This window comes from Muntiacus reevesi, chromosome 8, assembly GCF_963930625.1.
Source record: "Muntiacus reevesi chromosome 8, mMunRee1.1, whole genome shotgun sequence".
In the NCBI taxonomy this organism is placed as follows: Eukaryota; Metazoa; Chordata; class Mammalia; order Artiodactyla; family Cervidae; genus Muntiacus; species Muntiacus reevesi.
Genome location: NC_089256.1, coordinates 34,442,777 through 34,464,850, shown reverse-complemented (window position 1 = coordinate 34,464,850; position 22,074 = coordinate 34,442,777). Strand labels below are relative to the sequence as shown.

Below are 22,074 nucleotides of genomic sequence, written 5' to 3'. Positions count from 1 at the left end.
TTCTGATTCTAGATAGTACTTTGCTTCTTTGTCTCTTTAAAAGGTCACAGTGAAAGCTTGGCCTGGATCGTGCCGGCCATATGGAACGGATAAGGGCACAGTCTCTTAAAATGTGATTATGGGGTTGTGTGGGGGCGAAGGAGGCGATTCAGCAGGGAACTCGTTGAAAAGGCTCCCACACTGCAAAAAAAAAAAAAACACAAATAGGTTCTTGAAACCGGAATTTCGTGCTTTGCTCTTTCTTTTTAAAGGAAATAATTGCTGTGTCTGAGCTCGCTGTTTAATTCGTTAATGATCATATATGGACTTCGTTTATGGACAGGGAAGTGGGGTTTGGAGAAAGTAGCCTGCTTTCAATGTGCCAGCCAGACATCACAGTGAAATCGGTTTTTAAAATGTGTAACTCACAAGAAACTCTACAGCCTGGCGTCTGTTGAGACCTTAGTTTGTTCCCTTGCAGTCAGTCCAGCAGGCCCCGCGGAGGCTGCTCTTTGCAATTCCAAACTCAGGTTTGGTGAACTTCAGCCTTGGGCACAGAGTTTAAATGAGTAAATTGGGTGTTTTATGTGCATGTAATTTTGCTTTATAATGTAAAGCTTTTTACAAGATGACTGAGTGTTTAATAGCTGCTTATAGGTGGGTATTCATTCGAAGGACAATTTTGTATGACCTATACGATGTTTTGATTGTCAATACATTAACTAAATTATGATCTATCACTTCACAGTTTATAATACTGTTAAGCTTCATGACTACTTAATACGTTTTGTAGCATTAACTTTGATGCTGTTGTCTACTTATCCTCTCTCTCTCTCTTTTTTTTTTTTTTTTTTTGACTCTTAAATTGCCACACGGGTTAAGTATTTTCTTTTCAAATCATATGTTTTAAAATTCATCTTCTGCTTTAGGGTAAGGCAGCCAATTTCAGGAAAAGCAGTTCTGTATTATAACCCACATGAAGCATTATAAAGAGTGTTTTGAGTAAGTTAATAATCACCACTAATTTTGGCTTTAGACTACAGTTTAATGTAATGGAAAGAGTAATCTTGATAAAAAGTGGTTAAAAGAGGCACATTTATTGTTAATGAACCTCATAACCAAAAACAGATGGGACCTCGATCAACAGTAAACCTTTGGTCTCACTGTGCCACCTTGGAGTACAAGGATAAATAGCCATTATTTCTCTAACTTTATAGTTCAACTGGCCTTCTGAAGGTTGGTTTTAAACTTACAGATTATCCTTGCTTCCCCCTCCCCATTACCACTTTCCTTAATTATAGTGGACACAGTAACCTATGGTTAAACAGAGGGGGAAGCAATGCTTACAGAAAGGCCCTGCTAATAATATAAGCTTGCTTTCAAATCTGTATCTAAGTAGCTTCTTCATATTTTATATATATGCATATATATTTATATAAATGTGCAAGATATGTCAAATCACCAAACAGCTGGAGGAAAGTGATAATTATCATATTCTGTTTTTTCTGAGTATGATTCTCTTTCCCTTAGTATTGGTGAACTCAATACTTCAAGCACCATGAAAGTTCATAAAATAATTCTACTTACCTGTTCCTGTCAATGTTAGAACTATTGTAGAAGTGATTTTGATAATGTACTAGCTGCTTTACTATAAACCGTATGAAAATTGATGTCCAAAATATAATACAACTGAAAAATAATTATGTTCATTTTTTTCTGGAGTTAATTGAAATGTTGACTTCATTGCCTGCTGAGATTATTTTTGAACACCGGTTATTTTGTTTTACCAAAATTAACAAGCTTTCTTTCAAAGCAAGTTTAGCGCTTCAATCTAATGTGTATATTACAAAATGTTTTCAAAATTTTTGGTATTTAAATTGTTAACAGCATTCCATTACTAAAGAATACCTAAATATTAACTCTAAGATACATGAGCTGTAATACTTCAACATCGAGGCTCTTTGAAGAAACCCTGCACTTTTATCCACTTGGTTAGGGATGGAATGATCCAATTGCATGTTTGAGCCAAGACTTGACTGAATCTTTAAAACAGGTCATGTAATTCTTGATACTTTGACAGTAGAAAACTTTTTCTACACATTAACCATAAAGCCAATAGAGAGTTTAAAAAGCAATTGTCTGCTACCTTCTTTTGAGGTGGTGTATATACATAGGAATCTATTTTTCCTTCATGAGAATTAAAATGTATATTAAAATATAAAGGCAACAGATGTAACTAATCTCTTGGACTGATAAAATAATCTTTCCATCTTTGATTAAAGTGTCATTATTATGTTCTGTATTAAGTTTCTCATTTTTAAAAATTGGGACTATATAAATACAATTTGTTATTTTCCTTTTAGCTACACTTGTAGTAATTTTTGTTCTAAAAATAATCCCCCACACCCCCCACCCCCCCACACACATAGTTTTGCTGGTAGGTGACAAATTATCTTTTCGTTCATGTGTGTTGATACAATTTCCACAAATTATTCTGTTAACTTGAATGGAAATATAATGCTGTGATCTAGAAATAGAGTAACCTATTACATGTCTGGTTAAGCAGTCGTACAAATACATTATATTTGTGGAGAGAAATATCCAGGGATAAAACATGTATGGCATTATATATACACAGAGAAGGTGGGGGCGTGCGGAGACCCCCCCCCCCCCCACCCAGTTGTAACATGTCTTCTTCTTTTTAAATTCTGGCAGGTGATCTTTAGAGAGTAACTGAGTATGGATCATTTGAATGAGGCAACTCAGGGGAAAGAACATTCAGAAATGTCTAACAATGTGAGTGATCCGAAGGGTCCACCAGCCAAGATTGCCCGCCTGGAACAGAACGGGAGCCCGCTAGGAAGAGGAAGGCTTGGGAGCACAGGTGCAAAAATGCAGGGAGTGCCTTTGAAACACTCGGGCCATCTGATGAAAAGCAACCTTAGAAAAGGTAAATACTCTCAAGCCAAATCCTGGAAAGCCGCAAGCCCCGTGTCCACCCAGCACCACCTGGTGCGGGGCTGGACAGGCAGAGGCTGGCTTTGTATGTTCTCCTTGACTCTATTTTCTGTTCTGAAATGAGTTCCCTCTCTGGTTGCAGCGTCAGGCATGTCTGAAAGTGTAGGCTTCGTGCTTCAGCAGAGCATCTCCTCCTACTGTAGACTGGAGTCTTTGGACATTGTGGATGATAAAGACTGAATTAAGTCTGGTGGTCTCAGTTATACAAGGCTTCCATTGATAAGGTGGTGTTGCAGAAGAGGGTGTAGAAGTGGCTGTTGCTGAAACTAACCCTGCTTGAGAATGAGACCTTTAAATTGTTTGAGGACGGACCTGGCTTGTTCATAGTATTACTGGTTGTAAGGCAGATAATGGAAGGCTTCTCTGATAGGATGCAAAAGTTTTGTGATTTTTTTCTTTTTGTGGTTTGTTTTCTTAAGAGCAACTTGGTTACTTAGTAGCTAAAAACCTGATAATTCTGGTGTTTCCCTTTGGCTGTAATTGGGTGTTTCAGATAAAAGGGCAGATTTAAGCAAGTTAATAAGGAGGGGATATGCAACTCTGTGGTTCCTGTTGCCAGTGTTCTGTTACATTGATGGAGTTTAACCACTTTGGCTGCATTCAGCCCTGTTGTTTCTGTATATCAGGGTCTACCCTGGGCGTACGTGTGGGCCTTAGAAGGTCTTTATTTGTCTCTGAATAACTGTGTATGGGATTCAGATTTTCCATACATTTGCTAAAGCAAAGGATAAAAATGCCATCTTGTAACAACCAAGAATATTAAGTAGATAAAGTTAGCAGGCAGAGGAATTTCATTGTGTTTGATGCATAACATTTATCATACAATCATTTATTTTTTCCTTGGTTTGGCGAAAACAAAGAATATATTGATCCTGAAATGAACAGACACAGCAGTCCGTATTGTTAGATCTTTATCTATTAAAAATGGAAAAACAGCACTTCAGCAAATTCTTTGGCCTCTCCTCATGATTACCCTATTTATTGATTGTTTGCCAAGAATGTATGCATCTTAAGAAAGCCAGGGTAAGAGCATTAAAAATATAATTTATTATGGCTTTTCAAACAGAGTGCATTAATATTGTACTGCGAAGCACTGGGGCTCTATAAAAAAGACTTTCTGACGCCTGCAAACATATAAGTTCCATAAATTCCTAAATAGGAGATTTCAGCTGTCTCTGGTATTATGTGATATTTGCACAGCAAACTTTGATGCCAGGACAGTTTTAGACAAGGATTCTACAGACTTCACTGCTCCTTATGGCAGACGTGCTGTTTACACAGGCTCATAAACCTTCAGCAAAAGCTTCTAAGACTGCCTCCAGGTTTAAATCATGCGGTATTTTTAGCAGGCAGCAGTGACCAGCGCACTCCCCTTTCCATACTGGAAGGTTATGAAGTTGCCTGAGTCGGAAGCCTCGCCAAACACTCAGACAAACAATCGGTTCAGAGAAGGCTCCCGTTCAGCCTGACTCACAGTATCAGGAGGACAGCGACAGTTTGCTGGGAGATTTAAGCAGTCAGATTGAAAATTAGAGTCTGCAATTGTCACCTCATCAGCAGCCACCTTAATGATCTTACAGGGTCTCTCTAAAATCCAGAGCGACTCGTTTATTCCAACAGTTTAAAAAACCTTCAGTTATCTCCCAGGTCTGAGGAGCAGCCCAGGGCAGCCCAGGTCTGTATCATTCTATAAGAGGAAAAATCAATGCCTATGTTTTTTTGTTGTGTTAGTAACCCAACTCTTTGAAGACCTCAGGATGGAGGGAGGAGAAACCAAAGTACAATAATTTCACTTCCTGCTCAAGTGCTGCTTTTTTTTTTTTCCTCCAAGCATCGCATTCGTAGTGACATTTTAAAAATGCACTTTAATTGTAGAAGGGTCTCTGCTTGCTTGAAGCAACAAAATGCCTCCAGCCTTGTGTTGGTGGTAGTATTGTTTTATCTTCTTTTTCACGTGGAGCGTTTCCGCTTGACAGGTGCCAGATAGTGAGTGTGGCTGGGTTGAGAAAGCACACCTTAAGGAAGGGGGTTGGAGGTTTTTTTGTTTGTTTGTTTAGGAGGTTTTGCCAAAGTACCTTGCAGCCAAGGAAGAAATCACCAGTTTGCATATTGCTGTTTCTGCCGTGGTCTCTCCCAGTCTCCTTCTGATCCCTGACGGGTTCTCTCTCTGGTATAAAAACAGCCGAATGAATGACAAGGATATTGGCAAGCTCCGCAGCTTGTTTTTCATGCCTAGCCTGTTGGGTCCCTCCAAATGAGTTTGTGAGCTTTTCTAAGTAAACCTAAAGGGGTTTGTTTGTCAGAACTAGAATCTCTTGTGAACAGTTCACTGAAGCTGTGGTGTAGATGCCCACGTAGAAAACTGTGGCTGCTTTTCCTGCCGGCTTTGTTCAGCAGAAACAGGCAAATAGGGCGTTTTTAAAGGACACCTCTGGTGTCAGGAGGAAACCCTGGGTTTTTAGCTCTGCTGTGCCAGCCCCGGACACCTTCAGAAGTTGGTTGGATTCTGGGAATGCAGAGGGCAGAGCTTAGAGAGGCATTAGCGTTCCAGGACTAATTGGGGGTCCTGGGTGCCCTGGTACAGTAACCTTTGTCATCATTTATGCTGAGGATGATGCCCTCCTGGCGGCATGCCACACTGCACTCTGCTGCATCTGCTTTTAACCCTTTTCCGTTTATCACTGGAAGTCTGACAGTGCGCTGTGTAAACACCTCGAGGACGACAGCGTTCCGTGATTTCTGTTTCTAGAAGCCTCTTTGCTGACAGTGGTGTGGCCTGTGTTTATTAACCATCTGGCTCCTGAGTTATTACCTAGGATTATAGTAAACGGAGAGCACATCTCGTCTCTGCAGATTCCTGCATCCTGAGACCCCCTGATGAGGACTGTTTCCCTTGCTCTCATCTGTACCCCACTTGCTAGAGCAGAGATTGTTCGTTTCAAAGACCTGTGGTTACCGTGATATCCTTTTAGGCAAGTAGATTAAATGAGTAGCCATCAAAATAAATATCACTCATCTGCAGTGGGCACATATTGAAATCCTGTGTCATGAACTTCAGTTTGCTTAAGTTTTGTGTTTCTTCTGTGGCCTCAATGTGAAGATCGTAAAGAAGGAGGCGAATGCTCATAATTTTATAATCAAAGTTAATTTGTTTGGACACAGACAGAGAAAGTTGAATCCTAACAAAAACATGTAGGAAGCATGGAGATGGGCTCTTTCGAAGCTGAGTTGAGTGAATTACATTTGCACACCAGGTACCACTCACAGCAGATCAGAGCAGACACTTAGTCCTCTCCTGTCAGCCTTATGATTTGATCAGAAAGGTAATTCTGCATTAATTGGTTAGGGGAAATGCTCGGTTAAAATTAGAGCCCACGCTACCGCAGGGCCAAGTTCATATTCTATTTCAACATTTCTCTTACAACTTAAGAAATAAAAATAAAAGGAGGTGTATCTTTGTGTCTGTATGCCTGGATCTCTGTGCCCTGTCTGTCTTGGGAACAGGCTCCCCTTCTCTCACGGTGGTGAAGATTTATTTTCATGGCTTCATGTTTTCCCTCCCTCCTCCCCCCAGACTGTGCTGCTGAAATCCGTTGGTTTGCATCTCTTTTTGCTCTGTCTCCTCGATAGGAACCATGCTCCCGGTTTTCTGCGTTGTGGAACATTATGAAAATGCCATTGAATACGATTGTAAGGAGGAGCATGCAGAATTTGTGTTGGTGAGGAAGGATATGCTTTTCAACCAGCTGATAGAAATGGCCTTGCTGTCTCTGGGTTATTCACATAGCTCTGCTGCCCAGGCCAAAGGTAAATAATGCATCCGTGGGGTTGGAGAAATTGCTTGGCATCCTTTGTTTACCTTGCAGAGAAAGCATCTGAATATTTTCATTCAAAGAACTGTAACCTGTATGTTACATGGGTTTCTTCTAGACTGTGGCTTTAAAAAATTGGCTTAATTCAGTTTGGTTTAGTTAACACACATTTTGCTCATGTGGAATGTGGAGGTAGGTTTTTTTTTTAAATTACTTCAGCTGAATCATTAGTATGCTTATTGACCTTAATAATCTGCTCCACTGAGGACCCACAAGGAAGTGAGGAGCGTATCTGAGCAGATGGACTGTTGAGAGTCAATTTGCATTTATGACTGAATATCTAGTTCTGTTTCTTTTATTCTGTTTCTGATGGTTTTATGGGCTGTAAAGTATTTTTCAATGCTGATTCCCATTGCAATCGAGAATCTTATCTAAATCGTAAAGCCATTTAGAACTGGTTCAGCTATGTCTTATTAGAACTTCCTGTAAGTTAGGAAAATGTGGCCTCTGCCTAGGTTTTATTGATGGGGTTTTATTTCCAAAATAATAAACAACCCCGCTGTCATTTACATAATTTCACAGTTTGGAAAACTAAGCTGTGAATATTTTCATTGACCTGCCTTTTAGAGGGACGGGAATCATTCAAACAGAAGTACCAAAATTGCTTGTGGTGGGGGCAATGAAAAATAGCCTTCCGCTGGATAGGTTATCTGAAGGGTCAGACATGCAGTGACACGTGCTCTTTATCTGGAATAGGGCTGATCCAGGTTGGGAAGTGGAATCCGGTCCCACTGTCTTACGTGACAGATGCCCCTGATGCTACAGTAGCAGATATGCTTCAAGACGTGTATCATGTGGTCACATTGAAAATTCAGTTACACAGGTGAGTCAGGAAAGCAATTCCAGGGCAGAGGGTTCTACTCACCTGATTGTTTGAAACAAAGTATCTCTGGTCAGCCTTCAGTTGTGATTTGCTCTGCATTTCAGAGAGGTTAACCCAAATTGATTTTGTCACCTCACCCTTTCTCCTTTATTTTCCTAATTTCAGTCTACATTTAAAAGCAGTGTTCCCCCCAAATGCATCTACTTGTGCAGGTTATCAAAAGACAAGACTTTTTCTATGTAATCAATTAAATGATGCATTGCAAGAAGGCATTTTACATAAAGTTTACTTAAGAGAAAAATATTTTTGCATATCATGAACACTGCCATCTGTGTACACTTTGTGAAAGAATGCCTTATTCACTATTGCCGAGCTCTTATTTATTTATATAATTTTTTTTTAACCATTTTAATTCGTATGAGCGGAGTCCTGAAGGGAGAACGGTTCCCACGTTCATGTTTTTCACAATGGCTCTTGAGGAAGCAGTACACCTTAAATTGTCTTCCCAAGCGCATCAGAGCAGGAAGGTAGAAGTAACATGGAAAAATAGCCACCACAGGCAGCTGATGTATAATTCATGCATCGATACAGCAGATGTGTTGTATAAAGTAATTAACTAATCGGAACAATCAGGAGACCGAGAGCAATCTCCAGATGCATCTGTTTGATGCGCAAAATGAAATCTGTCTGTCTTAAAGGAATGTTCTGCAGCGGGATGCAATCTTGTCATAATCCCCTTTCTAATCTGTGTCTCCAATAGTTGCCCCAAACTGGAAGACCTGCCTCCCGAGCAGTGGTCGCACACCACCGTGAGGAATGCGCTGAAGGACTTGCTGAAGGATATGAATCAGAGCTCCTTGGCGAAGGAGTGCCCCCTCTCACAGGTACTGAGCATTGCTGGTCCTAAATGATAAGTCTTTGAGGGCAGCCTCGTTGGAGGAGTCATGGGAAGCCATAGTCTAAAACGACTGGTATCGGAAGCAAGAATCTCCCCAAAATGCAAAGTGACTTGACCACTGGTGACTTTCAGAAGTATGCACGATTCATCCTGAACAGTGTGGGAAGGAAAGTGGGAGGGAAAACCACTCAGCAGAGCTTTGCGCTAGCTCATTTGTAGATCCCTCCTCTGAGTGCGCTGAGACTGGATGCTTCGTTGTCCTGAGGGCCCGTATTTAAGGGAATAAAGGTGGTATACTTTCCTGGAACCCCTAGATGCCAGGAAGCGCCTTGGAAGTGTTACTGTCCAAAACGTCACCATGCTACCAGATAAAGGAACAGGGTAGCTTCTGGGTACTTTCTTCTTTACCAAACAAAGGAAAAAGAAGCAGAAGAAGTGAATTTAGAAAAAAAATTACACAGAAGACAAATCTTTTCCCTCTAATTAAAGGTTCGGTAGTTATTCATCAGGATTCTGTCACCAGTTTTATGGCATTGGTTCAACCCCCCCCCCCCTTTTACTTTTTTTTTTTTTTTGGTGGGGTCATCTGTTTTCCTCTGAGATGCCTGTCGTACTGTCAGGGATTTTTGAATGAGACAGAGATTTATTATTACTGTATTTGAGTTTTCAGGATGAGTTTTTGTAGAGGGGCAGTAGGAACTCCGGTGAGAGCCTGCCTCAGTTTCTAGATGTAAAGCTGAGCATCACTTTTGGTGCTGCACAGTCGATTTTAAATGAAAAAGCAAAGGGCGCTGTGAGCCGCCCTTCACATGCTGCTCCTGTGGTCCCGATGTCGCTGGGCCATCAGGCCGACTGTCTCGCCCCCCCCACCCCCTGAAGGTCACGCCACTGGAGAGTATAATTGAGGTGTTGGTTGGTCTAACTAGATTTTTACCAAATTTTTACTAACGTTTTTCTTTCAATGCAAGGTTAGTATGTAAGCCTGAGTGCCAAGTCTGTCAGGTATTTGAACATGAACTGTGTGACTGCTGTAAATATTTCTGCAGTAGAGAATTTCTCCAGGTTTGTTTCCAATGTGATGGCCATGAAGATAACGTGGGTACCTTTGGAAGGAAGCTTGTGGCGTTCGTGCTCCTCTTTCATGAAAACTCCATGCACTTCAGGTTTACTGCATTATGGTCCATCAGTTTGACTTTGATATTTGTTAGCAATTATAGGAATGAAGCAAATGAATTAAGTTCATAATAAATGATGGCTTTTTGTATTCTTTTAAAGTAAGCTGTAGGTAGCCACAGGTGAGATATTCTCTGGCGTTAAGTCCATTTCTTGAAAATCAAAGTCTTTTTGTCACTTTAGCAGATCTCCTATTCTGTGTCTCACTCTTTTGAATAGAGAGATTGTGAATTTATAACCATCGAGTAAAAATAATTTAAGTTAATTAAACACAGTTAAATCAATAGGATGATGTAATGAAGCAGGTGACTCCTACCTCTGGGACTTTGGGCTTTGTAGACAACTCCAGATAACCTGTCAGTTGGTCTCTAGGATTTGAAATTTGAAATGTCTTAGAAATAAAGGTTTTCTTGTTTAACTGAGCATTAAAATATGTATAAACACCCAGTGTAGGAATCTCACATGTCTTCACTTTACTAAATGTCCCATTGATTTGGGAAGTAAATTCGGGCAAAGCTTTAAGGCATTTACTGTGAGCTGGAGAAGAGGATGCTAGCTTGCGTATTTATTGATACAGGCGGTGAGAACTAATGGTTAAATTACAGTAACATTCAGCCAATAAACTCCACCTCACTATAGCTTATAAATACAATTGTGAGTTTACTTAATGATATCATGGGTAATTAATTGAATAAAACAATTATGGCATTAAACAGAATGACAAAATAAAATTCAGGAATGGATTTTGGAGTCAGATGTGGATGAATTTCCGTAAAGAGGCCTCAAGTGGAACACGTGGGCCTGTATAGCTGGGGACCCCGGAGCCATCCTTCAGAGGCGAACCCAGGCTGTAACTTCAACATCAGTCGTAATTACAGTCTTCTTTTCTTTTACAAAACAGATTGGAAAGAAAGACACACATCGTTCAGCAGTGGCAGCAAATATTTGAAATTAATATTATTATGAGAAAGGGCAACTTGTGCTCTAAATGAGGGAGTTATTTTCTGTTCCGCTGCATCATCTTCTATTTCTTTCTCCAGAATGAATTTATGAATCTGATACTCAATTCGGAATGTTTTAATTATGAACTATTTTCCATTTGCTTCTTTATTTTCTCCTGTGTCAGGAGCTATTAGTTAGAGGAAGCACAGGCATCTGAGTCCTCAGCCCCAAATATGTGCTGAGCGGGGTAAAACTGCCGTTCTCTCCTCCCCAGCGCGATGCGGAGGTGAAGGTGCTGCGGTGAAGGCCTCGCAGATAAATGCTGCCTCGGTCTTGTGCAGAACAGCGCCTGGCAGCAAGGAAGGCTCCCGCCTAAGGCGTGTTCCCTCTCTGTGGCGTTTCGGTTCCTTCACGTGAGCGCTTTGAGCATGGCCTTCAGCGTGCACATTTCGCTGTGCATCAGTGCTTTGGTTTTGCTTGCTATGGTTGAAGTGCCCCAGTCTTAAAAATGGCTGGTGGGTACCTTCGCGTTACTCTGAGCGGCATGCCCACCCTGTGGGCATGTAGATGCCGTTACTGAGTGGAGGCGGGAGGGGAGGCGAGGGCAGATCCGCACGCCCTGCCCCGGCCCCCAGCGAGGACCATCCCACACTTGTCAAGGGCAAGCCCAGTTTGCACTTGGAACCTTAGAACTGGAATATGTTGTGCTTCTCAGACTCCTCTTCAGAGCCAGTGTCCCTCGAGGTTAAAGTCAGCATGCTGGCTGGTGGCTGACCCAGAAGTCCTTTCCCAATGTTAAGTTTTCAAGTTGACTTTTAAAAGTCAGCTTTTAAATAGCTTTTAAAGTTTTAAAGTTGACTTTAAAATGGACGCAAAGGTTTGGCTGCAGTAATGTTTTCTGGGATAATCTCTTCAAGGGTTTCTCTAGCTGTAGAAATTCCATAAGTGTGTGTGAGGCTTGATTTATAACTCAGACCTTCATTTCTGTGGCTACTTTTTCTCTTATACATCTGTCCAGATAGATTGACATCCATTTATTAAGTTTTTTGTACCATGTGGTTATTTTTGTAAACTGTTCTAAGGCATAATAAACCCTTAGCTCATAGCTCTGAGATTGGGCATTTTGTTGTTACTCTTACTTTTTTCCATGGAGGTGCTTAGATAAGGTGGGTTTTGTCTTCAGACCTGCAAGTTGGGAGGAGAGATTTGAAGTCTGACTTGGGGGGGCAAGAATGTTTATGGTCATAGGAACTCAGAGAGCATGGATTTGGAAGGTATCAATAAATTGGTGATTTACAACAAAACATTTCATCATGATTTTAGTTTTCCCTGAAGTTTTGGAAATTGAACTTGACCACTAGGTAAAGATACATACATTTGATACAAGGATAGATTCATTTTGTTGAAAATATCATGAGTAAAAGTTCGGTTATTACTTCTGCCAGCCTAGTGTCTTCCTTCTAAAGATGTTTAGGTCAGATATTCCTGGGGGATTTTAATCTGATACGTGTGCACCTTTACCAGTCACTTTCTCTGTGCACACTTGCACACTCGTGTACATGCACACACATCACTACTTTCATATTTTTAAGGTATTGGTTCTTTCCGTTTCATTTCTCACCTGGGAGAAGTAGTTCCAAGCCCGAGTTCTCCATAAAGTGAGAATTGTCATTTTTATTTTCAAGCAACAAAAGATACATAATATGAATTTAAATTTGAACATTCCATTTAGAAGTAATATGGGGAAAAATGATTTTTTAGTTTTCCTTTTCCTGACAGCATCTAGGGATCCTGAATGCCTCAGACTTTTTATAAGGTACTGGCAAAATAAACAAAAAAAAGAAACCAACCACCCTGCCCTCCTGAAGCTTAGCGTTTATCCAGGTCCTCTCTCTGAAACTTGATAATCATTTCCATAGACATTAATAAACCCCTGTGTTCAGCTAATTTTCAGTCTGTATTATACAAAGCACCAATTTAAAAAAACCCTACTCATTAGGAGATATATATATATATATGTCTAACTGCACTTGGTATTTTTTCATAATTTTTGAACCAGAATGATGTTTCTGAAAAAAAATCAATAAGTATTAATAATCACATTGTCTCCAGAGAACATCCAGCATCAGTATTCATATATTGCATTTCACATGAGCATCTAACCTATGAAATTTATTCACATATTTATTCATTCAAGAGTATGTATCGACAGTCTGTTGTGTGACAGGCATTCTGTTTTCCTGTGGAGTAATAAGGATAACACATCTTAGTAGTTCAAATAATGGTAACTTTCCTTTAGTATTTTTGCATCAAGAGCATGCCTGTCACCGTAAATGGTAGGTGGTTTTATATCCTCATTTTCAATTAAGGAACCTGAGGCATGGAATGTTTAAGCGAGCCCCATGGTTATGGAACGGGTGAAGCGTGGGGTGGCAATTCATCCCCAGACCTGTGAGCTTAATTAGCTATCCTTGGGTGGATGGATAGATGGATGGAGAGAAAGGAAGGAAGTAAGGAGAGAAAAAGGCTTTTAAAAGTCTTTCTCCAATTAATTTGATTTTTTATAAGAGAACTTTTCTCTGAAGTGCTGACACCTCAGGTTTTCCAGTTGCATTTATTCTCACTGCTGGAATCTTTAACATGTATTTTGTATCTTTGATTGTGCCATCCTTACATTGACTCCCTTGAAAAATGCCATCATGTCCTTAAATTAGAGCATGGGAGGGTGACTGAGAGCACGGGGACTGGCTTCAGGGATCATCTGGCGTTGGGAAGGTTCCGAGAGGGTTTACTGTAGCAGCTCTTTGTCAATCGTCTCTCCCTGGCTTCACATCCTGTCTGGATCAGTAAGTATATAACTGAGCTAAGAGCCTTTGTTTTGACCCCCACAACAATGTTAAGTATTTGTGTGGGAAGCAGTGGGCAGTTTCCCATGTTTCTTTGAAAATATAGACCTTAGTCATTCACTGGCTTGATGCGGTGAGCAAGGGTGTAACTGGCAGCTCTAAAGTTTACTGTTTGAGACACTGCTTCTAGGATTTTGTGCTTGTCCCTTCCTAGCAGAATATTGTAAATCTATTGTGAAGCTTGCTGTTAAATAGCATTCATTTTGAGGAAGTCCATTCCTCTTTTAAATTACAAAACTTTCCCCAGTTTTTACGATACTGCCCGTGGAAATCCGAGGTTGTGTGTATCTGCTTTGCCAGGCGCTGAAGTACTTGATACTAACTAGATTTTATTACCACTTTCAGCAATTGTATTAATGGTGACATCCATAAAGGAAATGGTCAACCAGTCTTTTATGGGCAAACTTCCACCAAATCATTTTTTTTCTGTCTTCTTTTCTGAACCAGCTATTACTTCACTCTCGTGCTTCTTTCGAATTCGACAGTGAGATAGCTCTTCTGTTGGGAATGTGATGCATAGTATCTATGATAGATGTGTCCTCCAAATTATGAATTTTTCTTTTTGCATTTCATCTGTCAGATTCATTTTTAGCCATTTTAGATATGTGAAGGTTGTATTATAGCTTGATATTTGTTCCCTGTAACCTTTCAAAAAAGCCAAACTTAATAAAGCATCTAACTTCAAATGGATTGATCTCAAATATTGTATGGCCACTGTCTTCTCACAATAGTAAAACCTAAAAGAGTTAAGCCATGCCAATTTAGAGTGCTTTAACAATGTGTAAGCACTTCATCTTCACTTAATAGATATTTACCTATGCTTTGTTTTAGATCTGAACAGGTTTCCTTTGACCTCAAAATCACTAATGCGAGGAAAATTACCATATCATGAGTGCATCTCCCTGATTTTTTTCTGGTGTGCAGAATAATAAATACTGCCAAGGCTTAGGAGCAGACATGGCCTGAGAGAAAGCCTATTAAATGTTACTTTCTAATTGCTTTTTTATTTTTTAAAGTTAACCAAAATCATGCTAATCAATCCGATTTACTTACTCAAACAGCAAGTTCTAAAGCTCTCTTTTGTTGGAATGACTACTTAAATTTCAAGTTGAGCTTTATCTGGATTTGCTTTTTAAACCTGCTTTATTTCATGTCAGATTTGGGCCCCAAACTAACTCACAAACAGGAAACTCTCAATTCAGAATAATCAGAACCAACAGATACGATGTGCACCCAGTTTTTTTCCCTTTCTTTGGAAACTGCTTGATCGTAAGGTGCTCTGGTATAAAAAAACACGAGAGAGCCTTGAACATAACAGGAGAGAGCTTCAGCCAGCTATGCGGCGCGATGCCAATTGAAGTAAGGAACGCTCTGGCTGTTGGGACTTTTAAATCTAGACTTAAAAAGTTATTTGTTCTGTTTAGCATTTTTTAAATGGGTCTATTAGGAATTGTACGTGCTTCAGCTTTAATTTTAACTCACAGTGATTGTGAAGCACCCTGGGATCCTTGCAGCAAAGGGCGCTCCAGAAATACAAGATGGTCTTGAGTCCTAATATGCAGTGTTGTTATGGGTGCTGGTTCATTCTGGACATTTGAGGAGGCTGCAGAACTCCACATCCTAGAGAAAGTGGCTGACTTGCTTTAAGAGCCTTTTTCCCACCTCTTATTCTCACTCTAAAACTTCATCCTCCTTAGTCATCATCTTTTTTCTTTCTTCTTTTCAAAAAAGCTATCTTTTTGTATGGCAATATTTTCCCATAAAATGCTAATCTAATTGAGTTTACGCAGAGAGGTTAAAGAGGCAAACCAGATGATGTGTTGAAAGTTAAGAAAGATTGAAGCTTTAATTATTAGCACCATTTGAGATCCCATTCTTCTCTAGATAAGACAGTATTTCCTCATTGGGTACCATCCAGATTGTTCTAGGCTTGTCCCATTTTCCTGTTAATCCAGCGTGTATTCCTACGCAATGAAAAAATGTGGAGCTAACCAGAACAAGGTATTAACTTTATGAAACGTCACAAGAAGTAGTTCCCAAAATGCATTGAGTCTCGTCAGTTATGTTAACGTAGAACAGAGTGTAATCTCATTTTCTTTTTATTTCTTAATGGGACTATCTTTGGAAGTAATGTGTTTCATCAGCAACTGCTCTTTGCCATCATATAATTAGTGCGCTAATAGCATTCGTTCCATAGGAGTTGAGAATGTGAGCTCTGTCATTACCGATCTGTAAATTCAGGCAAGTGACTCTCCATGCCTCAATTTTTTCATCTATAAAGTAGCAAGATAGTAGTACCAATTTTTCAGGACTCTTAGGAGAATTGCGTGAGTTAATACTTGTAAAGCATTTAGAATAGCGCTCAGTTCTAAAGTACACTATAACGTCCCTTGTTTTTCTACAACGTGGGAGCTTGAGACTTAGAAATCACTCTTGTAGGTCTCACAGACTTTGTTGCTACGTAGAAGATTTTGAGGTAAGCATTGTTTTTAATGGAAACAACCAAGAACTTTTCATTTGTGAAAAAAATTAAAGGGCTGTTTTATAACTCATGCTCACCTTTAAGGAATGCTTTTAGCTCCGTCCTGAGATCATCATAAAGTTCTGATGTGTCTTAAAGTGTAAGTGGGGAAAGCTGTCCCATGGGGACTCTCCTCTGGGTGTTTTTCTCAGAGTTAACATTAACTACCCTTACTCTGACACCCTAATCCAAGGCCCAGACCCCGCTTCATCCCCTCTCCATAGTCCTTTCCACAGTTTCTATGATTATAGGTGGGCTGAGTAGGTTTTCTGAAAACACTGATCAGTGGTCACAAAGGGACTTGGTTTTATCCATCATCACACTCAGGAATCTGGCATACAGTAGGGTCTCAGGAATGTTTATCAAATTGAAACAACCTCGTAGAGTTTTCATCACATTTATTTTGTGAACCGATAAACTATGTCCATAGTTTTATTAGTAGTATTTTATTTGTAATCTTATCTATAGTACCTTACTTTGCAAAATATTTTTCCCTATTACACTTCTGATTTTTTAGTTTACTTAACGTACTTCTGCATTTTCCTCTAAGAAAACCTACTGATATTCAAAGCTGATCGATAGTTTTGCTTGTATTGCAATGTTCTTGAATGAATGTACAAAAGTTGTATGTTTGTAAGCAGAATAATCATCATGGGACCCAGAGATCTGAAAAGATGCTATAAAAGACCTAATTATATGTCACTGTTAAGCATAGTCGTTAGCAACTTATTTCTGTGCACATAAAAGTGTTTCTTTTATAATCATGTATTTCAGCCTGACTGATAGTTTTCATTTTGTCTCAATCATCTCATATTTAAGATCCACGCTTTTTTACTATTAGTCAATTTGTTTGTCTATTTCTCATATTGACGAAAGTATGAAGGAGGGGAATGTCAGTAGCAGAATCGAGTGATGTATAGCCCAACATTCTGATGCTGCCAAAATGGAAATGCTAATACTTAGTACCACCCTGGTTAGCCTACAGCATGCCTCCATCAGCTGAGGCTCCAGAGTTCACATTTGGCCTTGGAGACTCCGTTTAGGGCTATAAACATGTGATGTGTAAAAAGTTAGCTGTGTGCGGGACCAGGATCACTGGAATTCAGAGAGAGCTGCAGGTGGAGATGAGTGCTCAGCCATTCCAGAGCAGGCCTCTGGGGGTTGGTTTGTCCACCCTCCTGCGGGAGCACCAGCTCAGCGTGGAACTCACGCCCCCGCCATGGACAGACAGGGCTCCTTATTTCATGACCGACAGCCTGTCCGGCACATTTTTACTGCTTCATTGTAACTCCCAGAGAGGTGATTACCAGAATCTGGCATTTTCCTTAACGGTGAAGCTTTTTCATGATGTTGATAGAGATGACCTAGATTAATTTGATTTTTCTCTATGACCTCATCCAGAGGTGACATTGGTTTATTTTCCTCTAGTAGACATGGGGGAACTAACAGAACACAGAAACCAAGGCCATGATTTAGCCTCATTTTCCTGTGAAATATTGGATCAGCTCTAAGTCAGACCAGTGGGCCCTGCTCCAAAGGGTTTGCACAGACCCTGAAGTTCCAAGCCTCTTTGGGGGAGTTTGTATGGGGGAAGAGCTTCTGTCAGTTTCATGAGACTCCCAAGGAAAGTTCTTGGCCCTGTAAAAAGCTGAAAACCAGACTTAACTTTTCTCCCCACTTTTTTAGGCATTGTGGCTTAAAAAGCTAATAGCATTCATACAACGAAGCAAGAAATATAAAAATCTGTGAAGTGTTACAGAACTTAATTCTAGTATTTACTTTTGGAAAAATGGATTGCTCAAGCTAGTTTAGTTCTTGTTTTCACTCTGGGGCTTGAAGTTTTTCAAAATGCTGTATTTAGGACCTCTGAAATTTAATACCAATTGGGTATCTATTTCTAAGTACAGATTCAAAAAATTTTAATCATCACAGAGAATGGGAGATTTAACCACATAAGGGCCATCAGAGAAAGAAGAAGCAAGCATCCCAGGTGCTCAAGATTGAGAATCTTGGGAAATAATTTTCACTATAAAATCAAATAAGACTCATTAGATTTAGATATATCTAATGAAAAACTTGTGAAAATTCTATTTGGAGTAGCATAGTATTTAATAATAGTATATTTTTAATAATCACATTATTAAGCACGATACCAAGGGACTTCAACATTCCTCAAAAATAAAGCTATAGTTGTGCATGTCTGCACAGTGAATGGATGATGTGTATTACAGTTGCATTGTCTTCAGTCGCTGGAGAAGACCCTGTAAGACCTGTGTCTGGGAATAAATAGAGGTCTCCTAGAGCCTCCAGGCTGTGAGAAGGGACCTTGCAGATTATCTAGTCCATTTCACTTCATCCTGCAGATGAACAAACTTAAGCCTCTACGTGCAATTAATTTGAAATACTACAAACCCTTTTGTAATAATACACTTTTTAACAAGTATTTTCTAATCTAAGCTCTTTGCCAACAGTAAGAAAGATCTAGATGGATACTTACACAAAATGCATGGAGAATTTCGTCAAAAGATATCATCTGGGCCTTATGTAAAATTACTTTAATTATGCAGAAAAGTCATATGAACTGTGAACCAGCATTTCCTTAAAAAATTATGAATTGCCCATTTAAATCATTACGTAAAATTTCCATGCTTTGAAATGATGACATTTTCGTCTTTAGGAACTGCAGTAAGAGGATTGAAGCAGCATCGCGCAGGTTCTCACGATGCTTCCTTTTGTATTCCTCTGGAGCTTTGGACCCAGTTTCTGTTTTTAGCACGATGCAAGGGTGACTCTGTGAAGGGGCCATTTTCTGGCTCCAGGACTGATCAAAATGGCAAGAGCCATAACTGTGACACATGGAGTTTAAGTCAAATTTAGAAGTGATCAGCTCTTCTCTGGAGAAGGACATGGCAACCCACTCCAGTATTCTTGCCTGGAGAATCCCGTGGACAGAGGAGCCTGGTGGGCTGCCGTCCGTGGGGTCGCAGAGAGTCGGACACGATTGAAGTGACTTAGCAGCAGCAGCCTCTTCTCCACACATCGAGATACCGGCCACGCCCCAGTTGTATCTCCCAAGAGCATAACTTAGAAAGCAGAAGAGGATCCAGAGGGAGGGATTTGGGGGAACGTAAGCTAACATCACAAACCAAACAGGACCCTTAGAAACCCTGTTGTTTGCTTCCCATAAACTGTAGCCCAGCCGGGACCTCGCCTTCTCCTCCCCCAACACCAGACGGGGCCTACCTGAGCGTTTTCAGCAGATTCACCCCATGGCCCTGCCTCCTGCGATGCTTTTTAGAGCTTGTTCGTAGTGTTTGATGTCCTTTGGGATGAAAAGAAAACCCTGCTGACTGAGAATCCCTGTGAAAACTGTGTTTGAGTATGGAGTTGATGTCATTTGATCTGAAGTTCAAGTTTGACCTTTTTAAGTTTCCCACATGCCTCGAAAAACCTGCTGTGAAAATTCAGGCCGCAGGCAGACAAGACCTGGAGAAAGCAGAGGGCCATCCAGGCCTGTGAAGTTACACACTTCTCAAAAAATAAAATTTAGGGAAGAGAGAGCCAGCAGTTTGACAGATTGTTCAGTAAATGCTCATTTTATTGAAAATTATAAAAAGGTGCTTAATGTCTCTGTGCCATTAATACAATACATAAAAAGGTTACTGTCAAGATTAGTGTTCTAGGCCTGAAAATTAACTGTGGAGCTTGCTAAAGCATTGCTCTATGTCACCTGAGAAGTTAAAGGTTTCTGTATATACATTTTACATGCATCGACATTTATTTCAGAAAACAATTATCTTAGACTTTATGCCAAAGACATTAGCAGTGATGGGCTTTCATTTAAGACATGGATGGGCCAGATACATATTATCGACAAGGTAAGAATCATGAACAATCGCCTCACGGAATTAAACCTGTGCAAGATGAGTTCCCTTGCCATCTCTAGAGTATTGCGATTCAAAACATACATTCCTTTCTACAGAAGCAGATATTCAGATTCCTTAGTTGAAATTAATTAGCATTCAGAAACCAGATAGCATGTTTTTGGGTATTCATGAGATCTCTGTTTGAAAAAAAATGTTTTTAACTTGTAGAAATGTGTTGCAACACACAGATGGGAAGAAAAAGGGAAAAAAAAATCTCTTTAGCAAGCACCGAGTGTAAAAGGAATATTACATTTTGCACGCTCCTGATTGCTCTGTGTAAACAGTTTTTGACATCTGTCTTTATAGTTTTCGAGGAGAGGAAGACTTTGTTAAAAGAATCATTTTTATACAGCAGTCCCCATTTCAGTCTTGCTTTACCTGTATTATGAAAGCAGATGGTCTGCATGTCTTTTGAATATTTATAACTATCAAAAACAATCTCTTGCTATTCACCCTTAGGCTTATGAGATGTCAGGACTGTTCTGGTTGAAAAAAATCATCTTGGGTGTTTACAGAAAGAGGATTACATTAAGCTGAAATGACTATACATTTTCCAGTTTAATATTTGTCCATCAGCTGTTTAATCGTATTTAGATAATTGTGTAAATAAGATGTTGTAGCTTTTGCCCTCTCTGCTGATGGAGCCTGAAAGCTTTAAATATGGGGGACCCACTGTTTTGCAGAGGCTCTGGCTGCCTCCTCCCACCTCAGTTACACCATCCTCAAGTCTTTAGTAAGTTTTGAACATGATATCACAGTCCTGTTTAAAAAAAAAAAATGTTCAGGGGAAGCGTGGCTGGGGCTCACATGAGTGCTGGGGAACCGCTAGCTTCTGGTGCAGACTGGAGTAGGTTCTGTCCTAATATGCAGGTTTAGGCTCCAGCCCTCCAGGTTCCCTTTCCCTATGTCATGACATTCTCTTTCTTTCCAGTGAGCATGGCATTTTGGAAAACTTTTGGTATAGTGGGGGTTAAGTGTTTCTTTGACTGGAAGCTGAGCAATCACAGATAACAGATTTTGCTGTGGTTGGTTGATTTGGCAGAAAAGCATGAACAGTTCTGGTTTAAATGATTGAATAACCTGATTAGCATTGTTTGGGGCTGGGTTTTTTTTGTTGTTGTTAAAGGCACAACAAAGCCATTTTAAGGGTAATCAGATCACTGTTTTTCCCCCAGTTGGTGAACCTTTTTTTTTTTCCAGAAGGTCTCACCTCTTACCAAACCTCTTTCCTTGGCTATCAGATGACCAAGGAGAAAAAGAAAGCTTATCTTCCTTTGGTTTCTAAATTGTTATAAATACATACCCCCAGTGTATGTCCTATTCTAGCAGGGCGTTGAAAGGATAAAATATTTTGGAAATGTGTGTGACCTCCACCAGTTCCTTGTGGGTTTGGGGTTGCTTTTTGTTTTTCAAATTCAGAGACCCAGCAATCTTTGAGAGCAAAGGTTCAGAATGTTCTAACCATATCGAAGCCAGGCGGTAGAAAAATTCCACCCTTACCTTTTCACAATTAGAAAGGTTATAAATAATGTATTTGGCTGAAAAGGAAGCTCAGCCTGTGGCAGATGGTATCATTCTAGAGAACCCGGGTTTCTGTGAAGATGGCATTCTTTCAGATCGGAACTCGAGCAGACTCTCAGAAAGAGCCGGAGCTCCTCATGGAGCGCAGACATGTGCTTTATGGATCTTAGAAAAGCTTACAACTTGGCTCCTAGGATGAGAATATTGTGTCACACTGGGGTTAGGAGACCCACAGCCAATTTCTGCCGACTTCCAAACTGTATTTCCTGACACTGGAAGCCGAGGCCTCTTCCTGGGTCTGTGTAGCATTTGAACTTGGGATTTAAACCAAAGGAGTTTGATCAGCCTGGTTATTTTCGTCTCTGAACATGGATGCTTTATGCAGGCTGGCCACCAAATGGGACTTGCCAGGCAAGTCACATACAGATCTTTGTGAAAGAGCCGGGGAGAGGGAGATCTTTCACATGGATCGGTATAGGCGATCTGGGAGAAGGC

The 22,074-nt window shown here is 40.2% G+C and overlaps 1 protein-coding gene across 6 annotated transcripts in view; it reads left to right on the top strand.

The window, feature by feature from the left end:
* Nucleotides 1-22,074, top strand: part of SATB1 (SATB homeobox 1) — a 102,265-nt gene that overhangs the window by 20,565 nt on the left and 59,626 nt on the right. For 3 of the 6 annotated variants that reach the window (XM_065942719.1, XM_065942718.1, XM_065942722.1), the window contains 5 exons: nt 909-981; nt 2,695-2,929; nt 6,628-6,804; nt 7,566-7,692; nt 8,453-8,576. In XM_065942719.1, coding sequence (XP_065798791.1) covers nt 2,719-2,929; nt 6,628-6,804; nt 7,566-7,692; nt 8,453-8,576 — 639 coding nt within the window. In that variant the 5' untranslated portion in view covers nt 909-981; nt 2,695-2,718. The remainder of the gene's footprint in view (nt 1-908; nt 982-2,694; nt 2,930-6,627; nt 6,805-7,565; nt 7,693-8,452; nt 8,577-22,074) is intronic. The other 3 variants (XM_065942721.1, XM_065942720.1, XM_065942717.1) reach the window with 1 other exon arrangement.